The sequence below is a fragment of the Nelumbo lutea genome, chromosome 6, assembly GCF_056320005.1.
Source record: "Nelumbo lutea isolate HS-2025 chromosome 6, American lotus-T2T, whole genome shotgun sequence".
In the NCBI taxonomy this organism is placed as follows: domain Eukaryota; kingdom Viridiplantae; phylum Streptophyta; class Magnoliopsida; order Proteales; family Nelumbonaceae; genus Nelumbo; species Nelumbo lutea.
The window spans coordinates 32,001,090-32,021,685 of NC_142689.1; the positions used below are offsets into that span (position 1 = coordinate 32,001,090).

The 20,596-nt window shown below is 36.4% G+C and overlaps 1 protein-coding gene across 2 annotated transcripts; it reads right to left on the reverse strand.

Moving 5' to 3' along the window:
* Window positions 1–11,679: 11,679 nt before the first annotated feature.
* On the reverse strand, window positions 11,680–16,995 carry LOC148848370 (uncharacterized). Of its 2 annotated transcripts, XM_088948455.1 has the most exons (4): window positions 15,375–16,957; window positions 14,273–14,379; window positions 12,896–13,037; window positions 11,680–12,047 (listed from the first exon to the last, which is right to left on the reverse strand). In XM_088948455.1, exon 1 carries the CDS (start codon window positions 16,823–16,825, stop codon window positions 15,482–15,484), a length of 1,344 nt encoding a protein of 447 aa, XP_088804581.1. In that variant the 5' UTR covers window positions 16,826–16,957; the 3' UTR covers window positions 11,680–12,047; window positions 12,896–13,037; window positions 14,273–14,379; window positions 15,375–15,481. The 2 variants fall into 2 exon arrangements, with proteins under 2 accessions (XP_088804581.1, XP_088804580.1); XM_088948454.1 differs by lacking the exon at window positions 12,896–13,037 and having other exon boundaries at window positions 15,375–16,995.
* Window positions 16,996–20,596: the final 3,601 nt, after the last annotated feature.

The following is a 20,596-nucleotide window of genomic DNA, read 5'->3' on the forward strand; positions in this document are numbered from 1 at the left end:
ATTTTGTTGAAAAAAACACTTACTGAGCTTTTTATCTAGGGGTTTATCTAACACCCATAGGTACTTTTTGGATGTTTTTAGATTCTTTTGAGTGATTTTCCCAGTAAGTAAAAGAAGCAGCCCCAGACAGGGGCTTGGCACATTACAAAGGTACCCTCCACCGATGTTTTGTATATAGTAAGAGGCCTAAGGGTGTTTGCTATGCACCTGTTATAAAACTATCAATCACATGACACTCTGCTTTAACTTTTATGACAAAGCATGGCATTACATAGTAGAGATAATAAACTTATCTTTCTGGCATCATAGATTTTCCCAATAACATAATGATGTCTAAAACTGTCATTTCATATCGGCCGGTTCAGAGTCCATTACCTGTATGGATCCCACAGTTCTGAATTTGGACTTGTTCTGTTTTCTTATCGGTTGGGGACTAGATCTTCCCTAACTTGGTTAGACCCGACCCATTGGCATGGGCCTACTTTTTCACGTGGGATGTATCCTCCCATTTATCGAAAGTAAGGTCTTCCCAAGTCACCACCATCCTCTAAAACAGGGGACGAGAGCAAGATCAAGTTGTGAGCGAAAGGGAAGACAACACATGAGGCGAAAAATGTATCTAAATCATTAACAACTGGAATTTGGATCGGAACTAGTCATATCCTCAATTCAATCCATGGTTTTCAAAACCAGATCAGACTGGAAAACCAGGAACCAGTCACCTGACTGGTTCCTTTTTCCCTAAAACCATTGATTTTGATCAATAAACCATTGAACCAGCCATTCAAGCCATTCAAATAATTTTAACCAAACCCCTGACCGATTCAATTTTAAAAACCATAATTCAATCCGATTACATATTGCTGCTATATCTTGTATCAACTTGAATCCAATTAGTCGGGCCTGAATCCTAATATTACCTTTCCTTCTAATCAAACTCAAATGATGGACTGCCATGTATTGAATTAAATCTTTGCTAGTTGGGATCTATGCGATGTGCAGGTTTTATTAAAAAAATTTGAGAAAATAATTCTATACCATTTGGTCCTCATCTAAGTCTAATTAAAGCATTTTGGCCTTTTGGGTGAGGCCAGGCCAAAATACACAATTGTATCGAGCACGGTTCTTGTACAATCTCTTGCTTTCATTTTGAAGATAAGTGGCAGCCCCAGAGTCCACAGAAGAAGGCTGAAGATATTTTTATGAATATTTATGTAGATATAAATGTATATGTGCACATAGGGACAGGACTTAGCTGGGCTCAATTTCAGGGTCCAAAGTGAATTCAAGTTGGCATGGACTGGCTCCAGTCCAAATCAAGGCCCTGGAGCTCGTGGGCTGGTATAAGGAAAGGCATTTACACGAAAGATGATTCTTCAAATTAACGTTTTCAAATTGCCATTGATCCGGACGGTCGGACCATTCGGTTTAGGAATCATCCAAATAACCAGTTCTGTTTTATCTAAAACCCAGAATCTGATCAAAAACCGTTGACCTGGGTGGTCGATCCATTCAATGGTTTTTGACAGTTTTTTTATTTTATTAATTATTTTTTAGTTTTTTTTTTATTTTGCTGTCAGAACGAGCCGCCTGTTCGAACTGGATGGTCGGACCATTAACCCAGAAACTGGTGACCAGAATGATTTTATTTCCGGGTCATTTTTTAAAACGCTATTTCAAATAATATTGAAAGCATGATATTTATAAAAGAACTCAAACAGGTAGGTACTTATGTCACAATATTAACAACACCTGCTGGGCTAGAACCCAACCTGACCCAACTTAAATGGGCCAGCATTAAGAAAAGGTCCTTGGGCTGAAACCAGGCCCAGACACTGCTGGACATATATAATAGGGTAAATTATAAAGACCCCCTGTACTATGGGGTCAGTGACAAAGATCCCTATATTTTAATTTGCAATAAAAACCTCCTGAACTTTGGCCGTTAGACAAAGACTCCCTCCATTAGTATTCTGTCAATTATCTTTGAAAAATATTTTTATTTAACTATTTTATTTTTTAAAATCTTCAAATTATTATTTTCTTATTTATTTGGATGGTGAGAAAGATATCTCTGACCAAACCGCCATGAATACCCATCACCACACTAAAACCGTAAAACATAAATGGGAAAAGCAAGAACCATTAGGAACCCAGTTCACAAACGTACTGAGAATCTAAAGAGAGGACAACATGTAGGATCCAAGAAGTGATTCTGCAATGATGCCTTCGACGGCATCAAAAATAATCATGCATTCCTTCAAATTCTGCAAGAAAAAAAGTTAGAAGTCAGTATTCCCTACTACTGATATTGGACTTCTGGGCTTAAACTATCACGAATTGACTTCCAGTTATGCTCTTGCCGCCCTTCAATACTTATGAAAAACACTAACCCATAAATTTCAGAGATGCAAATGATTAGAAATCAACCAAAACACAGAAGCCACACGCATAATCTAAACTAGTAATATAAACATTAAGGAAAATTCCTTTGCCAATAAAACTCAGAATTATGCACATTGAGTTTATATCTTGGATCAATTTGTCCAAGTTGCAGGAAGAGGAACCTTCTAATTCGCTGACATTCCATTACAACAAAAATGGTCTGGTTTCCCCTGAAATTCCATTGCAACCTCTTCACTCAAATGACCTTTTTCTTATCGATACAAACCGATAGCACCAGATTCTTCAACCCCTCTTCTCCGCTACATCTGATCAAAATGTCGTGAGAAATCTCACTGTTGCAGAATTGCTCTTTGGTCGAATACAATGGGTTGCCTGAGAAATGTTCTATTCCTGATACTAGACAGAACTGGGCAGCTGACAAGATACCCGATTTGAACTTGTTAATCACTTCTGCCATATCTCCAAGAAGTAGGCCAAGATCTATGTTAACCATGACCACAACATAGAACCTTTTAACTTCTTCTGCAATCACCCTGTTAGTAGAACCTTTTAACTTGATAAGAATAACAAGAAAATGTTGAACTAACCTCTGAATTCCAGACCATACATGAAGCCCATAACAGAACTGCAAATATTGACACTTCTTTGCTTTTGTGAGTTTTATTTGTTTGTGCAGTCTCTAACCTTTACAAATTCAAAGAACATTGTGATCAATGGATTATCATAGATAAATAGCCACTTATACCACATTATGATCAACGATTGCTAGAATGTCAATGTGCTAGGGGTGAAGATTGCAGCTTCAGGAAACAGCCCGAACACCGATGGCATTCATGTAGAATCATTGTCGACTGCCACAATCCTAAGATCTAACATCAAGACCGACCGACGATACTTTGTCTTGTTGTCTGTGATCTGGTCTTAGGTTTTTTGTTGGTTTTTTGGGGTAGCTTCTTGCAGATTTGGGTTTTTATTTTCAGCTCCTTTTGTTGTGTACTACTTGTACACTTTTATTCTTTTCTTAATAAAGCTTTACATTACCTCTTTAAAAAAAACAGTGCATGCATTAACTGATTCAGGTCCGACTCATACTTAGTTGTGGAGAGATCCTAGAAGACTTCAATTTTAGAATTGTCAAATTCCAACATCTGATTGCCTTTCTTCTTCCTGACTAGCCGTGAATTGGTCTTTGAGGGCAGAAGATGGATGTTGTCGCAGTTGATGATGAGACCTTGGTCCATGAGGTTTTTACACCAGGTGACTGTAATCAGGAGTTGCTTTTCGGTGGAGAGCTTTATTCTGTAGCAACAAGTAACTGCATCTGCATTTTGGATCAAAGGGATCAGTGATACTAGAGGACGACAACCCTGCGTTGAACTACCTCCACAAGAAGAGTCGTTCACTTTTATGGCGTATTTTCCAAAACAATAAGCTATCTCTCGTTACAAACAAGCACCCAAATGAAGAAAATGAGAATTTGGAGATGGGTTCTTCTGATACAAAAGAACAATACCAGAAAGAGAGAGAGGAAGAGAGGGAGTATTATTTCCTGTGATAGAGAATATGGAGAGATTGAAGATACACCATAGGTTCTCTTTTGTTTTCCTATCAACCGTCTCAAAGTTAGATTTCGTTTTCCTTTTCCGGTGATGATCAAAGGTGTTTTGGGTAATTAGGTTTAAGAAAAAGGGCAAAAAAATAAAATAGAAAAATTTAGTGGGGTATTTTGATAATTTAACACGTTCCATCTTCTGACTTAACGGCAAAAAGGGTATTTATCACAAATTAAAAGTTTAGGAGTGTCTTTGATGCAAATTTAAGTACAGGAAACTTTGTCATTGACCCTATAGTACTGGGGAAATTTATAATTTACCCTATATAATAACATAGTCACATTTGTAAAGGTACCTTATTCTCTTGAAATTTTAGCATGCAGAAGTTGTATGTTTCTGGGTTGCGAGTTGTAGCAAGTAGTAACTGCTGTGATGAAGTAGAATATTGGAGTTGTTTGTATACCCCAAAAATCTTCCACAAGTTGGCTCAAGGTCCAAAAGCTTCCTACTTCTGCACTTGCTCACTTTCCGTCTGCATACACCACTTCAGATTGCTCAGTAATTTATTTGGACAGTTTTATCTTCTGGTAATAACATTTTGGACTTCTTTTGTTGTAGGGAGAATGACGATTCAGCTCAGGGTCAGAATTTGTAGACTTAAAATTACTGTTGACGATTCAATTCACGGGCAGACATTGATGCATAGAATGTAGGTTATTGATATTTTGAATATTTATAGCTCTATAGTGAAAATAAAAAATCTGCATTGGACCTGTCCGTATTTTTCGTTTTTTCTGATCAATAACATTATAACATTTTGGACTAAGGCCCCCTTGTATTGGGGGAATTAGTCAACCGGGTAATTGAGCAATTTTCCTGCATTGGAGCACTGGAATAATGAGTCTCATGGAAAAATTATTTTCTGGATGGGGTGGATAATTGAGCAATTTTCCTGCATTGGAGCACTGGAATAATGAGTCTCATGGAAAAATTATTTTCTGGATGGGGTGGATAATTGAGCAATTTTCCTGCATTGGAGCACTGGAATAATGAGTCTCATGGAAAAATTATTTTCTGGATGGGGTGGATCATAGGTTAGTTTACCATCTGCCAGAAACGTTAAAATCTCCCGTATATATCCATCTTTACATCAATAAGCATCAAACTGGAATTGCAATTTGCCCCGATAAGCACATTATCCAAATACTGAAAAACGAACGAGGCCTAGTATTTCACGTCTATAATTTGTTTTATCTTGTAGCCTCCGGAGCTTTAAAAAGGTCAAAACTTTTGGAGAACAAAGGATATTTATGAACCAACCAAATTATTCCAGAAAAAAAAGAATAGTTTAACATAACTCTATTCTAAATCCTAATTCACGTTTAGAACCAACCAAAGCAAGGCTTCAAGGTAGAGACTCTTAGAATCTCGGAATTTGAAAAAAAAAATGACCAACTCAAGTAAAAGAATTATCCAGTTTCAGGCCTTAATCTGGACAGACCCAAAATCCACCTTCAAATTACTGAAAGCAACAAGTGTTTCTGCAGTTTCAGGCCTTAAAGATGAGAAAAGGTTCTTAGTTCTTAGTTCTTACCATTATTAATTAACCCAATCAAGTCTTCACCTTTTGATCTTCAATCGAAGATGGTAATTTATGGGGCCATACTTGCTGCTTGGCCCTTGCCGTCCTTAATATTAAGGAATGATTTGGATGGTAACTAGCTAAGATGATAAAATCTCACACAGCTGCCAGATAAAAGCTTCTTAATTTATGGCCCATGGAGTCGGGGACAGAAATATTTATTATTATTTGATCTGTGAATCATAACAACTAAAGGCAAGCCGATGCCAAGTGACAGGAGGAGGTGAACGACAGTATAGCCCACACGGTGAGATTGTAATGAAACCATAATAGCAACGGGCATTTCTGATCAGTCGGACTGCCACCACCTCTGAGCTAGTCGGGATCGCAAATTCTCTGCCGATCTGAGACATGACACGACTAATGCCTGTCCCTACAAGGATACCGGCCATGATCTTTCATAATGATGCCTAATCTCTTTTCTTTGACTTAATTAATTATTTTCTTCCTACCAGCAAATTGCAGCCAACTAACAAGAACCCCACCCAGAAAAGAGAAAATAAAAATTGGAATTCCCAGCAAAAACCTGGCTCTTTATACATTAAAATATTTGATAGTTTTATACCATCCCAACAAACGGTGACCTCCCAACCACAACCTGAAGTTCAGTTAATAGTTGTATCTGCTGAGAAGATGATTTTGTTTGGTCGAGAGCCCAAAATAAGTAGTAATTAAGACCAAAGACTTTGTCATCAAGTTGATTGCAACAGCCTTTGCTTCTTGTTGTACGTTTCCTTTGTTGGGTGAATGGATCCGACCCCTCAATTTTACTTTAATAATTTAATTTATGAAATTTAAAATTCAAAGTAGCAATTAATGAAGTCAATAGAACTGTTGGGAGGTGGGGGCTTGTTCCTTTAGTTGCACTGGACTAGAGCAACCCTGTGTCTAGCTTGTTGGAATGAAGGGCCTATTTATCAGCAACCGCTTCTATATTCTCCCCAATTGAAGATGGCCCTCTATTTGATCACCATCTTTGCTGCTTCCTTGGCTGGTTCTCGGGTAGGAGCAGAAATACGTCGTGCAATGGCTAGTGCAAATGGGGAAACAAAGGCCGGCCGCATGGCTCCAAAAGGAAGAAAATTTGCACTCCCATCAAGCGCAGAAGCTGCGGCAGTGCGAATCATCAGAAACTTTCGTTATTTCCAGTTACATTACACACTCACTTTGTGGGCTATGCTATTTCTGAGTCTCCTGCGAAGGCCTCTGGTGTTATGGACCTTGTTACTGCTGATAACAGCTCCGGTGCTCCTCTGGATGAGCCTGGAGTGGTTCCTATCCCATCAGTGCTTGCCCAAACCAAAGGGAGACACAAGGGACTCTGCTGATCATCGCTCAGTACTCAACCTTCTCGGCCAGATAGTTTGCTCTCTGGTTGTAGAAGCTCATATTAAAAGCGTGTTAATTGGTCCTGTCATTGTTGCCTTCCTTGTGGACGTGCTAGTCATGGTGACTGTGGCTGAGCTCATCCTCTCTCTTGCTGTTGTTCGACTCCTTGTGTCACTTGGCTTTGGGCTACCTCTAATTCTTTTTCATGCAGTTCTTCGAGTAGATGATGGACTTCAAGTGTCCGGCTAAAGTAGTTCTATTCTAAAGTTTGAATGGTTCTGTGGTTGAAACCTTCAATAGCTCAAGAGTGAACTTCCTTATTCTCCATTTGCTGGGATTTAAGAGTGATGTTTTGATTTATGTTCTTATGACCAATTTCTATTCCACAAATCCATTATGTGTCCGTTTGATTCATATTGGGAATTGGAATGGTCTATTCCCATTGTCTACTTGATTCGAACAAAAATTAGAATGGAAATTAGAATCAACTGGAATTAATGGGAGGGAATGATCATTCCCTCAAATGGGGGAATGTCATTCCACCAGGAAGGGGAATAAGGTTCAGATTATGTCCAACCAAATAGTTGGAATTGGAATTACCCATTCCGATTCGAATTCCAAACCCCTGCTCCTCTCAATCAAACGGGCACTATATTAGTTAGAGAGAGAGATGCACCAGCTATGGCATCCATTGCAAAGTACTTTGACATTTTTTCCCATCCATTGAGAATTACAGAAGAAGAGTGTAAGAAGATTGCAACTTAATTCAGAAATACCGATAAAAGCTTAGAGTCAAAGGCGAGTGTCTGAAGAGACGGGAGTTTAATTTAAAATTCTAACATCACGGTCGAAGGGAAATACAAATACCTTTCAAATGGGTCGGGCTGACCCTTCATGGGCTCTACCTGGGCAAGACATTGGTATACCTAAGCCCGTTTTGCTTCGTTTTTTGCAAGCTCATCATTTAGGGAGTGTTTCCCAATGTGTATTGTTTTTCTTGTTAGCGAGATCTAAAAACAAACAAAACCACTTGCAATTGGTTTGAAAATAAATTGGTTCATGATGAGGGGTGATTTGGTTCGACCTGATAAATAGAAGACACGTGAATGTAGACTATCAATTGGACAATGATTCAGCAGTATGCCCGCTTCAGCAAGTCAAGCTACTTCAGAGTCCCAACTACCTCGGGAAACACCAAACTTTAGGGACCTCGGATGGTTGAGATTGTTAAAGCGACATGTCGCAGGTTATAGAAAATTGCTAATTGTCTCCGAGCTTTCTGATATCACAATTTGGAGCTATAAGCCTTATCCGCATTCCACCCGAATTGGATGGACACGATAAGTGCTATCAACTAGCATGTTATCCCCCTATCGGAGCGGAACAAGCTCCCACTTATCTAGCCTGAAGATCTCGGAAAGGCTTTGTGAGGCCCACGACAACTCAACTATATAAGGAGACTCACCCCATAGCAAAAGGTATGTGTGATTAAGTGCATTCTATCTATCTACTTTATTGATTTTTAGTTCACAAATACCTACTGAGAACTGACTTAAGCATCGAAGCGACCTCGCCAGGTTAGTCACCCCGACTTCTCTGGTCTTTCTTTCTTGCAGTTAGGGCTCTTCATAAGAAGACTCAACCCAACCAAACTGACTAACCCGGACCGACCCAACCTGAGTCAGCCAGGTTTTCTTCAACACTGGTCGGTTTCGGATTATAAAAAATCATAAACCGATGATTCGGTTTGTTTTTGATTTTCTAATGTGAAAACTGAAACCGACCCGAACCGAACCGACTTAGTAGTTAGTTCCTAGTTAGAAGTTACAACCTACTTAGTTTCTACTTAACTAAGTTGTCTCTATCCTAGTTACAACCTACTTAACTAAGTTGCCTCTCAAACTTTGCTCCCTCCACAACTGGATCCATGGATGGGCCACAAAACATTAAGGAAATGCTGGTTTCCTTTGGGAATGTAGAGCCAGAAATGAATACTTGAACAACAACTAAGTCACCACTAAGTAGAGTCGAAACCAACCCAAACCGATCAGGATGGTTTTGCTTAACACAGGGTCAGTTTCGTTTTCAATTCCAGGTAACCCAACCAAGTCAGGTCAGTTGGAAAAACATCAGCAAACCGACCCAACCCGACCTGTGAACAGCCCTACTTGCAGTTTGGGCAACCCACTTGGCAACCAATGTCTGAACTGCCTTACAGCTATGACCATCCAGATTGCACACAATTAGTTCCCAAAAATAAAAACACAGAAAACAATTGTTTGGTTATACATGTTTTTTTTTTTTTTAAACTGAAATATAAAAATAGTGTTATTGAACAGCATTCTAGTTTAAAGAATATGATCCGTAAATCATTTAATTTCAATATTATAAAATTTTTTATTTATTTTCAAAAAGAAACATTATTTTGATGGTTTTAAAAACATTCTTTTAACCAAAAAAGAAAGATTACTCTACTAGTACACCTGGCTTCACCCCTGTGATTGGGTCTAGGGTTGAACTTCAGCACTGCAAATGCTGTGAAGGGAAGTGAGGAAGGAGGTGGCTCAGTTTGGAAAGAATGTAAATACAAATATATATATTACAAATACATACAAAATAGAAAGTTTTGCGCTATATATATTTGTATTTGTACTCCATCCGAACTAAGCCTATATAGAAAATCTAATGGAGCAAATTCGGTGATGCAAAAATGCCATTTTACAAAGAAAATTTTGGTAGGATCAGCCCTTCTACTTGATAGTGAATCAGTGGAAACAACTCAAATTAATGAGTTTAATGAAGGAGAGACTACAACTAATGGGTTTGTTCCAGACAGCAGCTTTGTGCTCCATATGGGATGCGAGGAATGGGATTCCTTATCATGATAAAAAACCAAATTCAAAACAAGTTGTAGCAGCAGTTATAGCAAGTAATTGGGAAAATTCTTTGCAAAAAGTTTTCCAAAACTCAAAAAAAAAACTTCTCTGAACAAAATAACCATGGTTTTTTAAATCAGACCGGACCAAATGGTCGGATCGGAAAAATCAGGAATTGACTCCCAAAATCAGAAATCTGCCCACAATCATTGATTTTGGTCAATAAATCGCTGACCTGGGTGATTAATTATTTAAACCATTCGAACGATTTTAACCATTTTTTATTTTTTGTCAGAATGGGCTGAACATTCGATCTCCGGGTCGATTTTAAAAACCATGAAAATAACTCATGTTACTTTCTAATACTTTGCATCTGCACATAAAAATTTTTGATGGTTAATATGAAGTAGAGGCAGGATATGGTGCAACCAAAATTTACAGTATGAATGATCAAGAAAGGATCTTTAAAGAACATATTCGGAATTTACTTACTTCTTTTAATATATACCATATAATCCATATAAATAGAAAAGATGATAATATGGCTGTCAACTGTGCAGGGAACACCTGTTGTAAAGTTTAAATCTAAGCCCACAAGGTATTTCAAAAAAATCATACATTTAAGTCAAATAGTCAAGAATGTCGAGTATTTTTATGGGGATCGTTGAATTAAGAAAACAAATGCAACAAAACGGGTCAACAATACTTGTAATGGTAATAGCATCGGGTGGACGAAGGATTGAAGATTACTTGATACATCACATAATCATATTGCAGTCAATTCCGTTAAGCCAATTGCTACTATTATTGTTATTATTTATCATTATAATTTTAGGTTCAGTTTTACAAAAGTAAATATATTATGTATAATACATACAAAATAATACGTATTCCTTCTAAACTGAGCCTTGGGGTATTTTGGGTTGATGAGTACAAATTTGTGTGAGAAAGATTTTTCTATGCAAAACATTTTGAAAATATTTTGAGTGGATTAATATAAATTGTTATTTTTACTTAAAACACTAAATTTGATATTTGTTACAATGTATTTTTCACAAATTTGTATTGTTCAACACAATGCCACTGTACCAAACGGGTACACCCCTATTCGTTCTGTGCTTACGAGATTTTCTCTGACTGGTGTAACTGTTGACGGCCTCGTCTTGTTTCCTTTCTTGATTGGGTTGAACCTCTTCAATCGCTACGACCATACCTAGCATTACTCTGTTGTTTAAAAGGGTGTCTTCTACCATTCAAAAGCTAAAGCTTTTATTTCATACTATAATAAGTTGAATACATCAGGCTACCAATCAACAGTTCGCATCACCGCCCCACAAACGCCTCACACGACGTGCGATTGACACCTGTCCAGTCGCACCCGGTGGGGCGTTCCCCCGTGCGATGCTAACGTGACAGACGTTAGCCCCCCCACCGCCAGTTAGCCCCAAAACCAACTCAAAAATGCTGGAACGCTCCCATCTCCGGCACCCGTTCTCTGCTCGAGCTCGGATCTACGCTCCCATCTCCGGCACCGGCAAACGCTCCCGTCACCAGGTAAACTCTAATCCTTGTTCTTTGTCTGGGGCTTTGATTTTTTTCATTAAACCCTTTTTGATGTTTTATTTTTCTGACTTTTTTTACCCTCTTCCACCTCCTTCTCCGGCACCGGCGATCGCTCCGGTCACCGTCATCAGGTGTTGCGGTTTCACACTTAGAACTGCATTCAACTTTTTTATTATGCAATGACTATTAAAAACTCGCTTAGAAAGTTGTTTGGTTTACAGGTTTTGGCTATGGCTATGAACTCCATCCAGCTTAGGAAAAAAAGACAGAAGGAGAAAGAGAAAGTAGTCCAGTGATTGGCTATGGCTACACAAAGCTGAATTTTCAAACTTTATTATTAATTTGTATGCTTTGGTACAGATACAGAAAGTTGAATTTTCAAACACTTTATTATTAATTTGTATACTTTGATACAAATGTTGTTTGGCTATGGCTATGAACTCTCTCTCTCTCTCTCTCTCCTCTTTAGCTTTCAAGGGTATATTAATATATTAAACACAGATTTATGGTATAGTCCAACTAACTAGCCTAAAGCAGGGCATTACAACTATCTTCCTGTCCTAGTTAAACAGAGGCTGGTTACCTGAAGAAGGATCAATAATAGCTAGTCTTTGATGAGCCAAAAAGCAGTCTCCATGCTGGTACAGCCCACTCCAATCAAGCCCCCGATGCTTCAATCTGCAATATCAACACTTCTTATTAATGTTCCATCTACATGATAAATACGACTGTTTTGAAGTAGTTTAAAGAAACCAACAGAACTACGGTTACTGTCACAGAGCAAGCAGAATCCTCAATCTTAATCTAATACATGGTAACAGTAGTGTCACATGGATTGGAGACCCAGATCAAATCATGGGTTTCATAAGATCTAAAGTGACATGATGGTGATTAAACAAAAAACCATATTAATCTAAACCCATGTCAGAATCTTTTTCTTCTTCTTCCTTCTGAGAAATCTGACTCTGCTTCTTGATAGAGCAAGTATACGTATATGTTGACAGAGATATATTGAACCTTCTCTTCACGGTGTTCATTCAATAAGGTATCATCAATCTCAACATCCCACGACTATTTTGCAGATTAAAATAACATATTACGAAGCTTTATAAACTATTGTTTAAAAAAATGCAACTAGAGAGATATTCTTGTTTATTTGTTGCAGAAGTTCAGAATATCATGAATAAGAAAAAGGGGACAAAAAACTAGTATTCGTACAAAAGTTGGGATCCCATCTCAAGTTCTCAACTCGATAATGCCTCGTCCCAACTATATCATGAACCCAAATTTGTTACTTATATCATACTTTCTTCTTATATGAAATATCCTTGGAGAAGTATTTCTCCCATTGGCGTTTTCATTAACTTGGTTCTCTGATCTGCTTTTGGTTACCAAGAAAATGAGATATCTTCTTTTCGGATAGCATGGGGTCAGTTTTGTTTCCTATCACTCTCCATTGTTTTCAGTCTGTCTTCTCTACCTTAATGAAGAGAGAAAAATAGAGGTCAAAGAGGAAACCTATGTACCTGTTTTGACTTGATTGTCTCTTCTCTTATAGTTTCCAAAGTTGTGTGCGCACAAAGACACAGCAAAGACATGCAGGGGCATCACTCCTTAGTTTTTTCTTCATAGAGCATTGGTTTCTTGAAATGAAAAACACTCCAATACCTGGTGACAGTGGCCGGAGAGATCGCCGGTGCCAGAGAAGGAGGTGGAAGAAGATAAAAAAAGAAGAAAAATAAAACATCAAAGAGGGTTTAATGAAAAAAATCAACCCCCTCCTATAATTTTGTTTTTTGTTCCTGTAGAAAAGGTTGCTTTTCTCCTATATAATTTTATATTTTTTCTATGACTTTCATTCCATGTCAAAGGGATAGAAAATAAGAATTCCACTGTAGAAAGGGCATAGATCAAAATAATTCCACATCTTTTACAGTGAAACAAACAGAAACCATAGAAAAAAAGGAAAATTTTATTCCATGAACATGACTGTTTGACTTTTGAATGGTATCCATATCATAAAAGTAACCTGACTGACTTGTCCTTCATTGACAACCATATATAAAAATAGTGCCAAAATAATTATTAGCATGAGAACAAACATCTTACTACTGAGATAAATGCTTCTTCTTGGAAATCCACTAAAATGAACATCACCCATAATGAAGAACTCTATGATGCTTCAACACAATTGATTTTTTAAAAGAAATCAGAGCTTCTTGCAAAGTGTCAAAAGCAAATAAGAATAAGAATATACATGCATGAAATACACAAACACGCACAAACCAATGAGTACTTGCCATGCAAAAGATTTTCTTACTGAATCATCTCTCCACGAAACATGCCCCTTAGAGTATCATGATTCATGAACAACTTCTTGATCAACTATTCTCAATGGCTCTAAAATAAAACCAGACTTTGGTATTTTGTTCTATGGAAGAAACTAACTATGATTGTATATTAAAGCTATGACATGGATTCTACAATAGAATTATGGAAATAGAGAAAGCATACCAATGTTATAGAAGGGCTAGAATCCTAAAGATAATGGCAGGACAATCAGTGATAAGTGGTATTCTTCTTTCTACAGCATCAATTAAAGTTGTATTCTGTCCCACAGCCTAGTTGGATTATGAACCAAAAATACCAAGCTATCAACACCAAAAGAAACCATCTCTTATCTTTTCCCCAAAACTGCATATTTTACATGTAAAAAGGAGTGGTAAAAAAAATTTGGCCATGAAAGTACCAAAAAAAACCTAGAAGTTTATGGACAGAAATCTTTCCCACCCTTTTACAGTGAAACAGAGCCTAAAGAAACTTAAAAACTCATCCAAGACAACAAAGTAGACCCTTAAACCAAACAATAATCAGATACTTGGAATAGAGACCAGAAAACTCACACTGTCACACATTCACAAGTTCACATTGATCTTGATGGCCACATTTTCAAGATATTCTTTGCCAAGTTTTCCAGCACTCCTTGGTTGACAGCTTTGAAACGTTTTATCTGCATATATACAATTTAATTGTTGTGCCTGAGATCAAATTTGACATAATTCAATTCCATACAATTACATAACCATTCCCTTATTTGTAATCTAATAATAATCCATCATTAAAATCAGATGTTCCCAAACGCTCATTTGTTTTGGGATTCAACTATGATGCCAGAAAAATATGATACTGGAAAAAATATAACCAATCAACCGGCACCAGAAAAGTGGTAACCAATCAGGTGGGTTTTTCATCAAAATTTACTGCAGGTTTTGATTGCTCAAAGGCTTTCCAGTATCATGTCTTTCCGGCATTATAGATTTTCCCTTTGTTTTGATCATATGCAATTTCATAGATGGGAGACAAGTTTTGCAAGTGAATGCCATTCAAGTGGCCAACTCCTCGCTTGGATTGAAAACCTTAAAACCCTAGTTTGAAACTGTTAATTTGTATATGAGTTGTGTTGTGCCTTCGATCAGGTTATTATCGGATCAAAATTGGGATAAATACGATTCAATATGATAACATAACCAAGCCTTTGTTTTTTTTTCGAGTGATTTGGATCATAACCAACCCTTTATTGCTCCCAATAACCCAACTGGTTTGATCCTATGCAATTTCATAGACATGACTGTCAGAAACCAAAGCATGAAAGAAATTGACCTTTCAAAAATTCAGAATTTTCAAAGCAACATCTTTCATAATAGATATACTGACCCAGATAATGGCAAGAGAAGAAATAACACTTTTCCATACAATACAATATAAACAAATATTTTTTCTATACATGAACAAGTCTTTGATGCTTCAAACAGCTCTACTTTTAAGCCCATCTAAGGCTTCCAAATTCACAACAAGTTCTACCACTTAGCTGTTCAATAATGAGTGATTAAACCTCCGAACTACATTAAAGGTTCTGAAGACTTCAGTTTCATGCGTCCCCCTGTAACCTTTTTAAATCTTGTAAAAGGAAAAAAGTTTGTATTTACCAACTTTTCAGTTTCTTACCTCAATCTGTTCTATGTGTCAGTTATGAATCTTAGGTTAACAGAAGGATTCCCCTAAAATTTTCTGAATCAACCACTCAAAATATGCACTTGAGTAGTATTCTTTCTTCAGAAACCCTTAGGTGGCCACCATCTAGGGGGAGGGAAAGTCATGCCACGCTGTTTGGCAATTTCCATAATATCGGCATTTTCAAGACTCCTGTCCTTTCCCCCTGAAAGCCTATTAATGGCATCTAGAAGACTCATCAAAGCTGGCTGGCTCTTAGAAGACAAGGCACCAGGAACCAAATCCGCAACTCCATTCTTCACTAGGTTAGTAAATGATGCTGGCAGTTCACGTCGTCCCCTAAGATTCTCAGATGCCACCGGTCGAGTAATATCAGTGCAGTTAACATAGTCCAATTTTTCCAAGTTGTTCGTATTTTTACTAATCGAATCATCCTTAGCATCATCAGCACATGCTTCAGCGGCATGTGCCTCATCGATCCCTATATTCTTTCTTGTGTTTGTTGCAGAATCTAGATCATTCTCAGCAAGTTTCCATGGCGATTCTTCCTGAACCTTATCAATGCAAAACTGTTGGACAAAGTGTACTAGTGTATCTGAAAGCTCGAGTTTTTTCTTTACCAAAGACCCACTCTGTAAGTGATCCGAAGAAGCTTCCCTGGCAATTCCATTTGCATCATCGTTCGCTTCATAAGCCGGTTCACTATTGTCCACAAAATCGCGGGAGCGCTTCGATACAGAACTGCAATGTTCACCCGGTTCCTCTTCAACACGCCCAACATCAGCTTCGAAATCTTGGTTGGATGGAAGATCACCTAAAAGCTCTCCCTTCGATTTTGAAAAACCTGAATCCTCCTCTGCAGGAAATTTTTCCTTCCAAAGTCTAATTCTCTTCGATTCATTCTCATAAACCTCACCTGGAAGAGCACTACTGAGAACTTCCGCAGGAGCAACGGCATTATTAATATCAACGGTCCTCGGCGAAGCTAATCTCGTACAAGAAGGGGATTTCTCCTGTGAAAACCCTAGATCATTATGTTTACCTAGATCGACCGTCCCAATAAGTCCAGTACAACCATCTTCCTTGACGACATTAATCGCACAATCAACATCAACAGGATCGGTTCCCAAATCAACATTGTTATCAAGATCAACCCTCCGTTGAGCTCCCGAGCTAACAAAGAGAGATTCCTCTGGTGGGGTTTGAAAATCGTCTTCTGGTGGAACATCTTTGTTGCTCGAACTTTCCGGAACAGAGCATATCAAGATTTCAGTGGAGGACACTGGAATTCTGTCATCGGGCTGCGCCAATTCGCCACTAGAGAAAAATACCAGATCTTCCTGAGATTCGCCGTAGAACTGGCAATAACGAAGACAGTCTTCCTGAGAGGAAGAATACTTACACTCACGAACAATCCAGGCAAGAGGATCGTCATCACTATCCATTTCTAGGGTTTTCGAATGCTTAATGCTTTACTCTCGGTTTCCCGCCGTTTTGTATGAAACCAAACTGTGGGTGTTTTTTTTTTTTCGGTAGAGCCATATCGCCGATCGCCCCCATCTCACCTCTTCTCTCACAATCCAATCCATGTCAGCAGCCCCTCTTCCTATTCCCCTTGTGACATCAGATCTGATCATCACATATGGCGCCTCACACCGACCTCACACGCACTTCCTACCGTGTATTAGAAATATACAAGTGTGGTTATTCATAGGAGATATTCTAATATACGGTGGGATAGAGTGCTCCTTCCTCTCAATACCACATGCATTGGCTCCCATAAATAATAATTTATAAATAGGGGAGATGTTCCCAAATCCCAATGCATAATAGGATGTGCGTGTGAGGTCATTGTGAGGAGCAAATCCAATTTGAGTTTGAATCTTACTCTTTACATAGCGCTCCTCACTCCAACCTTACATCATATTTTGGATGTGAATGTGAGGCGCCCAAGTGTGAGGAATAGATGCCAGTCCAAAGGCATGCATATTTAATGTGAATATATATAATATTAAAAATTATTTAATATTAAAAATAATTTCTTAAAACAAAATCAAGAAAATTTAGATTTTTCTCTACAAACCCTATTGTACAAAGATTATACAACTTTAAAGAACAATTGATTACATGATAATTATTCAAATCAATAATTATCAATAATATACAAAAAAATAAGAAACTATAGAGTGGATAATCACTTTTGTTTGTTGGGTAATTATTATACTTTTAAATTTCTTGTAGAGTTTCTCTTGACAACTACAAATATACAAATGGGGCCACTTGAGAATAAATAAGAATAACAATATATACAATAAGAAAATAAAAGTGTTGTTTCTCTAGGAAATTAACAATATAGCAACAATTATTAGGGATGGAAATTTTCCTTGAAACCCCTGATCCCTACCCTGTGGAGATCCTTGCTTATATATGTTTATATGTATACATGTATCTATTTGTGCATGTATATTAATATTTATTAAAAATATGATTGAATATGCTTGAATATATTTGGATCTTTTTTAGTATGAAATTGTAAATTTTAATTATTTTATTTTAATTTTTAAATGAAATAAAACAAAAAACAAAAAACAAAATGATTAACATCATAGAAAAATCACAAGGAGTGAGGATCCCCATGAAGACAGGGATGGGGATAACCTTGTCCCCACCGGTAGGATGGGGTAGGGATTTTTGCAAGGATGGGATAGGGAGTGACTCCTCATCCCCACTTCGCCCCCACTGCCATTCCTAACAATTATCCACCATCACCCTCTTTCTCTAGGAAATTAACATTATTTTTCTTCTTAAAGTCATTTAGATCAAATGTTGTCAACATTAATTAATGCTACATTTGTCACGTATAAATTCTGAGACAATGTTCCTTTGATTTTCATTTCTATCATATAAAAATAAAAAACAATAACAATAATAAATTTTTTTAGAAAATCAATAAATGGTACTGTCACAAATTTCGTTGATAGCACTAAATATTGGGCTAAGGGGGAGAGAGAGAGAGAAAGAAAGAGAGAGAGACTAATAGGGACAATTCTGGGTCTATTTTTTGTTAGTAAATTATTTATAAATAAAGGGTTAATTAATTTTTGTTAACAAATAAATAATTTTTGTTACTAAATAAATAATTTAGTAAATCAAATAATTAAATAAGAGTTTATACACAACAATTCACTTAATTTAAGAAAATAAATGAATAAATAAATAAAACTTTATTGTGACAAGATTGGTATAGGCCATATCGAACCATACCTAACCCTTTGACATCCATAAATATTAGGCTCGAGGGAGGGAGAGAGAGAGTGTGGTAGATAAATAAATAAATTATTTATTTAATTTCACAAAATAAATAAATAAGGCTTATTTATTACTAGGACGGGATTGGTACAAGCTATCCCAAACCAGACCCAATCTATTGATAGCTCTAAATGTTGGGCTTTGGGAGAGAGGGAGAGTGAGAGTGAGAGAGAGAGAGAGAGAGAGAGAGAGAGAGAGAGTATTAATAAGGATGGTTTTGAGTCTATTAAGTAAAATTTTATAGATAATAATTTATTTAATTTAATTTAATAAATAAATGAATAAATAAAAGTTTGTTGGGATGAGATTGTTACACGCTATAGAACCAGACCCAACCCATTTACCATCCTAAATATTGGGCTTGAGGAGAGAGAGAGAGAGAGAGATTTGAGAGAAAATAAAGATATGACTCTCATTGTTTTTGTTTTATATAGTGGCATGATAAAGTAATTATTTTTTAACAAATAAATAATTTAGTAAACTAAATAAATAAAATTTTATAGATAATAATTTATTTAAGGTATTAAGTTTCATCTCTCTCATTGGGTCCTCTATTAAGCTATTTAGCATATTTTTGCTCACCAATAAATTCTATTAATTAGATCTATATCCAATATTTTTAACAAATCCATGTTTTGTAAAACAACCCAAAAAATGAAATGGTTCTTCTATCTTAGGGGTGTGTAAGCAATTCAACCAGGCATATTTTTAATATTTTATATAAATCATATTAAAAAATAAGTGTGATAAATAGGATTTGTTGCTATTGACGTTAGAAATGAAATACAATTTTCAAAACTAACCCAAAAAAGAAATTATTTTCCTATTTGATGGCAGGTCAACCGTTCAACCTTTGTGTCAAGTGTAACAACCCTTGGTGTCAAAGCTAAATAATAAAAATATAAAATATGAAAAAACATAAAATATATAAATATGAAAATTCACTAATATTTTATATTAATCATATTATAGAAAAATATGTATTATAAATGAGAATTATTTCTATTAACAATGAAAATGAAATACAAGATTTAACTAAACCAAAAATGAAATTGTTTTCTTATTTGGTGGCAGGTCAATAGTTCAACATTTTTGGTCAAATGTGTCAACTCTTGATATCATAAATTCATAATTAAATAATAAAAATTAAAATAAGATAAAAAAAAAACACAAAAATATGAAAAAATAAAGAAATTTGGTACAAAATGTTTGGGCACATCTCTTATATTATATATTCTAGTGTTTTCAAACTATTGTTGACTTGGATGGTTAAATCGTTTGGCCCGAGAATCATCCAAGCAACGGGCTCCAATTCACCCTTAACCCATTCCTTGGCCAAAAATTGTTGACTTGGTCAATGACCTACTAACCCGAGTGGTCAAATCATCAACTCATTTGACCCGAACAATGATTTTTGACTATTTTTTATCTTAATTATTTTTTTTAATTTTTTAAAATTAGGATGGACCATCCGTTTGAACGGGACGGTCAAATCGCTGACTCAAAAACTAGTAGCCAAAGTGGTTCTGGTTCTAGGTTGGTTTTTAAACATTGATATATTCATAAAATATCAAACAAAAAAATACAAAACTAAAGAATTACATAATAAAGTGTCATAAATAAAACTTTTTTTATTGATGATGGAAATGAAATTCAAAAATTAAAACTAAAACAGTGATTGTTTTCTTATTTGGTGGCAGTGCACCTTTCCGGTCAAATGTTCCAGCCAGCATCAGTGTCATAATTAAATAATACAAGTTAAAAAGTAGATAAAATACAAAAATTACATAAATTTTATAGAAAATATTTGACCACATTTTTAATATTTTATATTAATTATATTAAAAAAAACAAGTGTGATAAAGAAGAAGAATTATTTTTATTGATGAAGGAAATAAAATACAAAA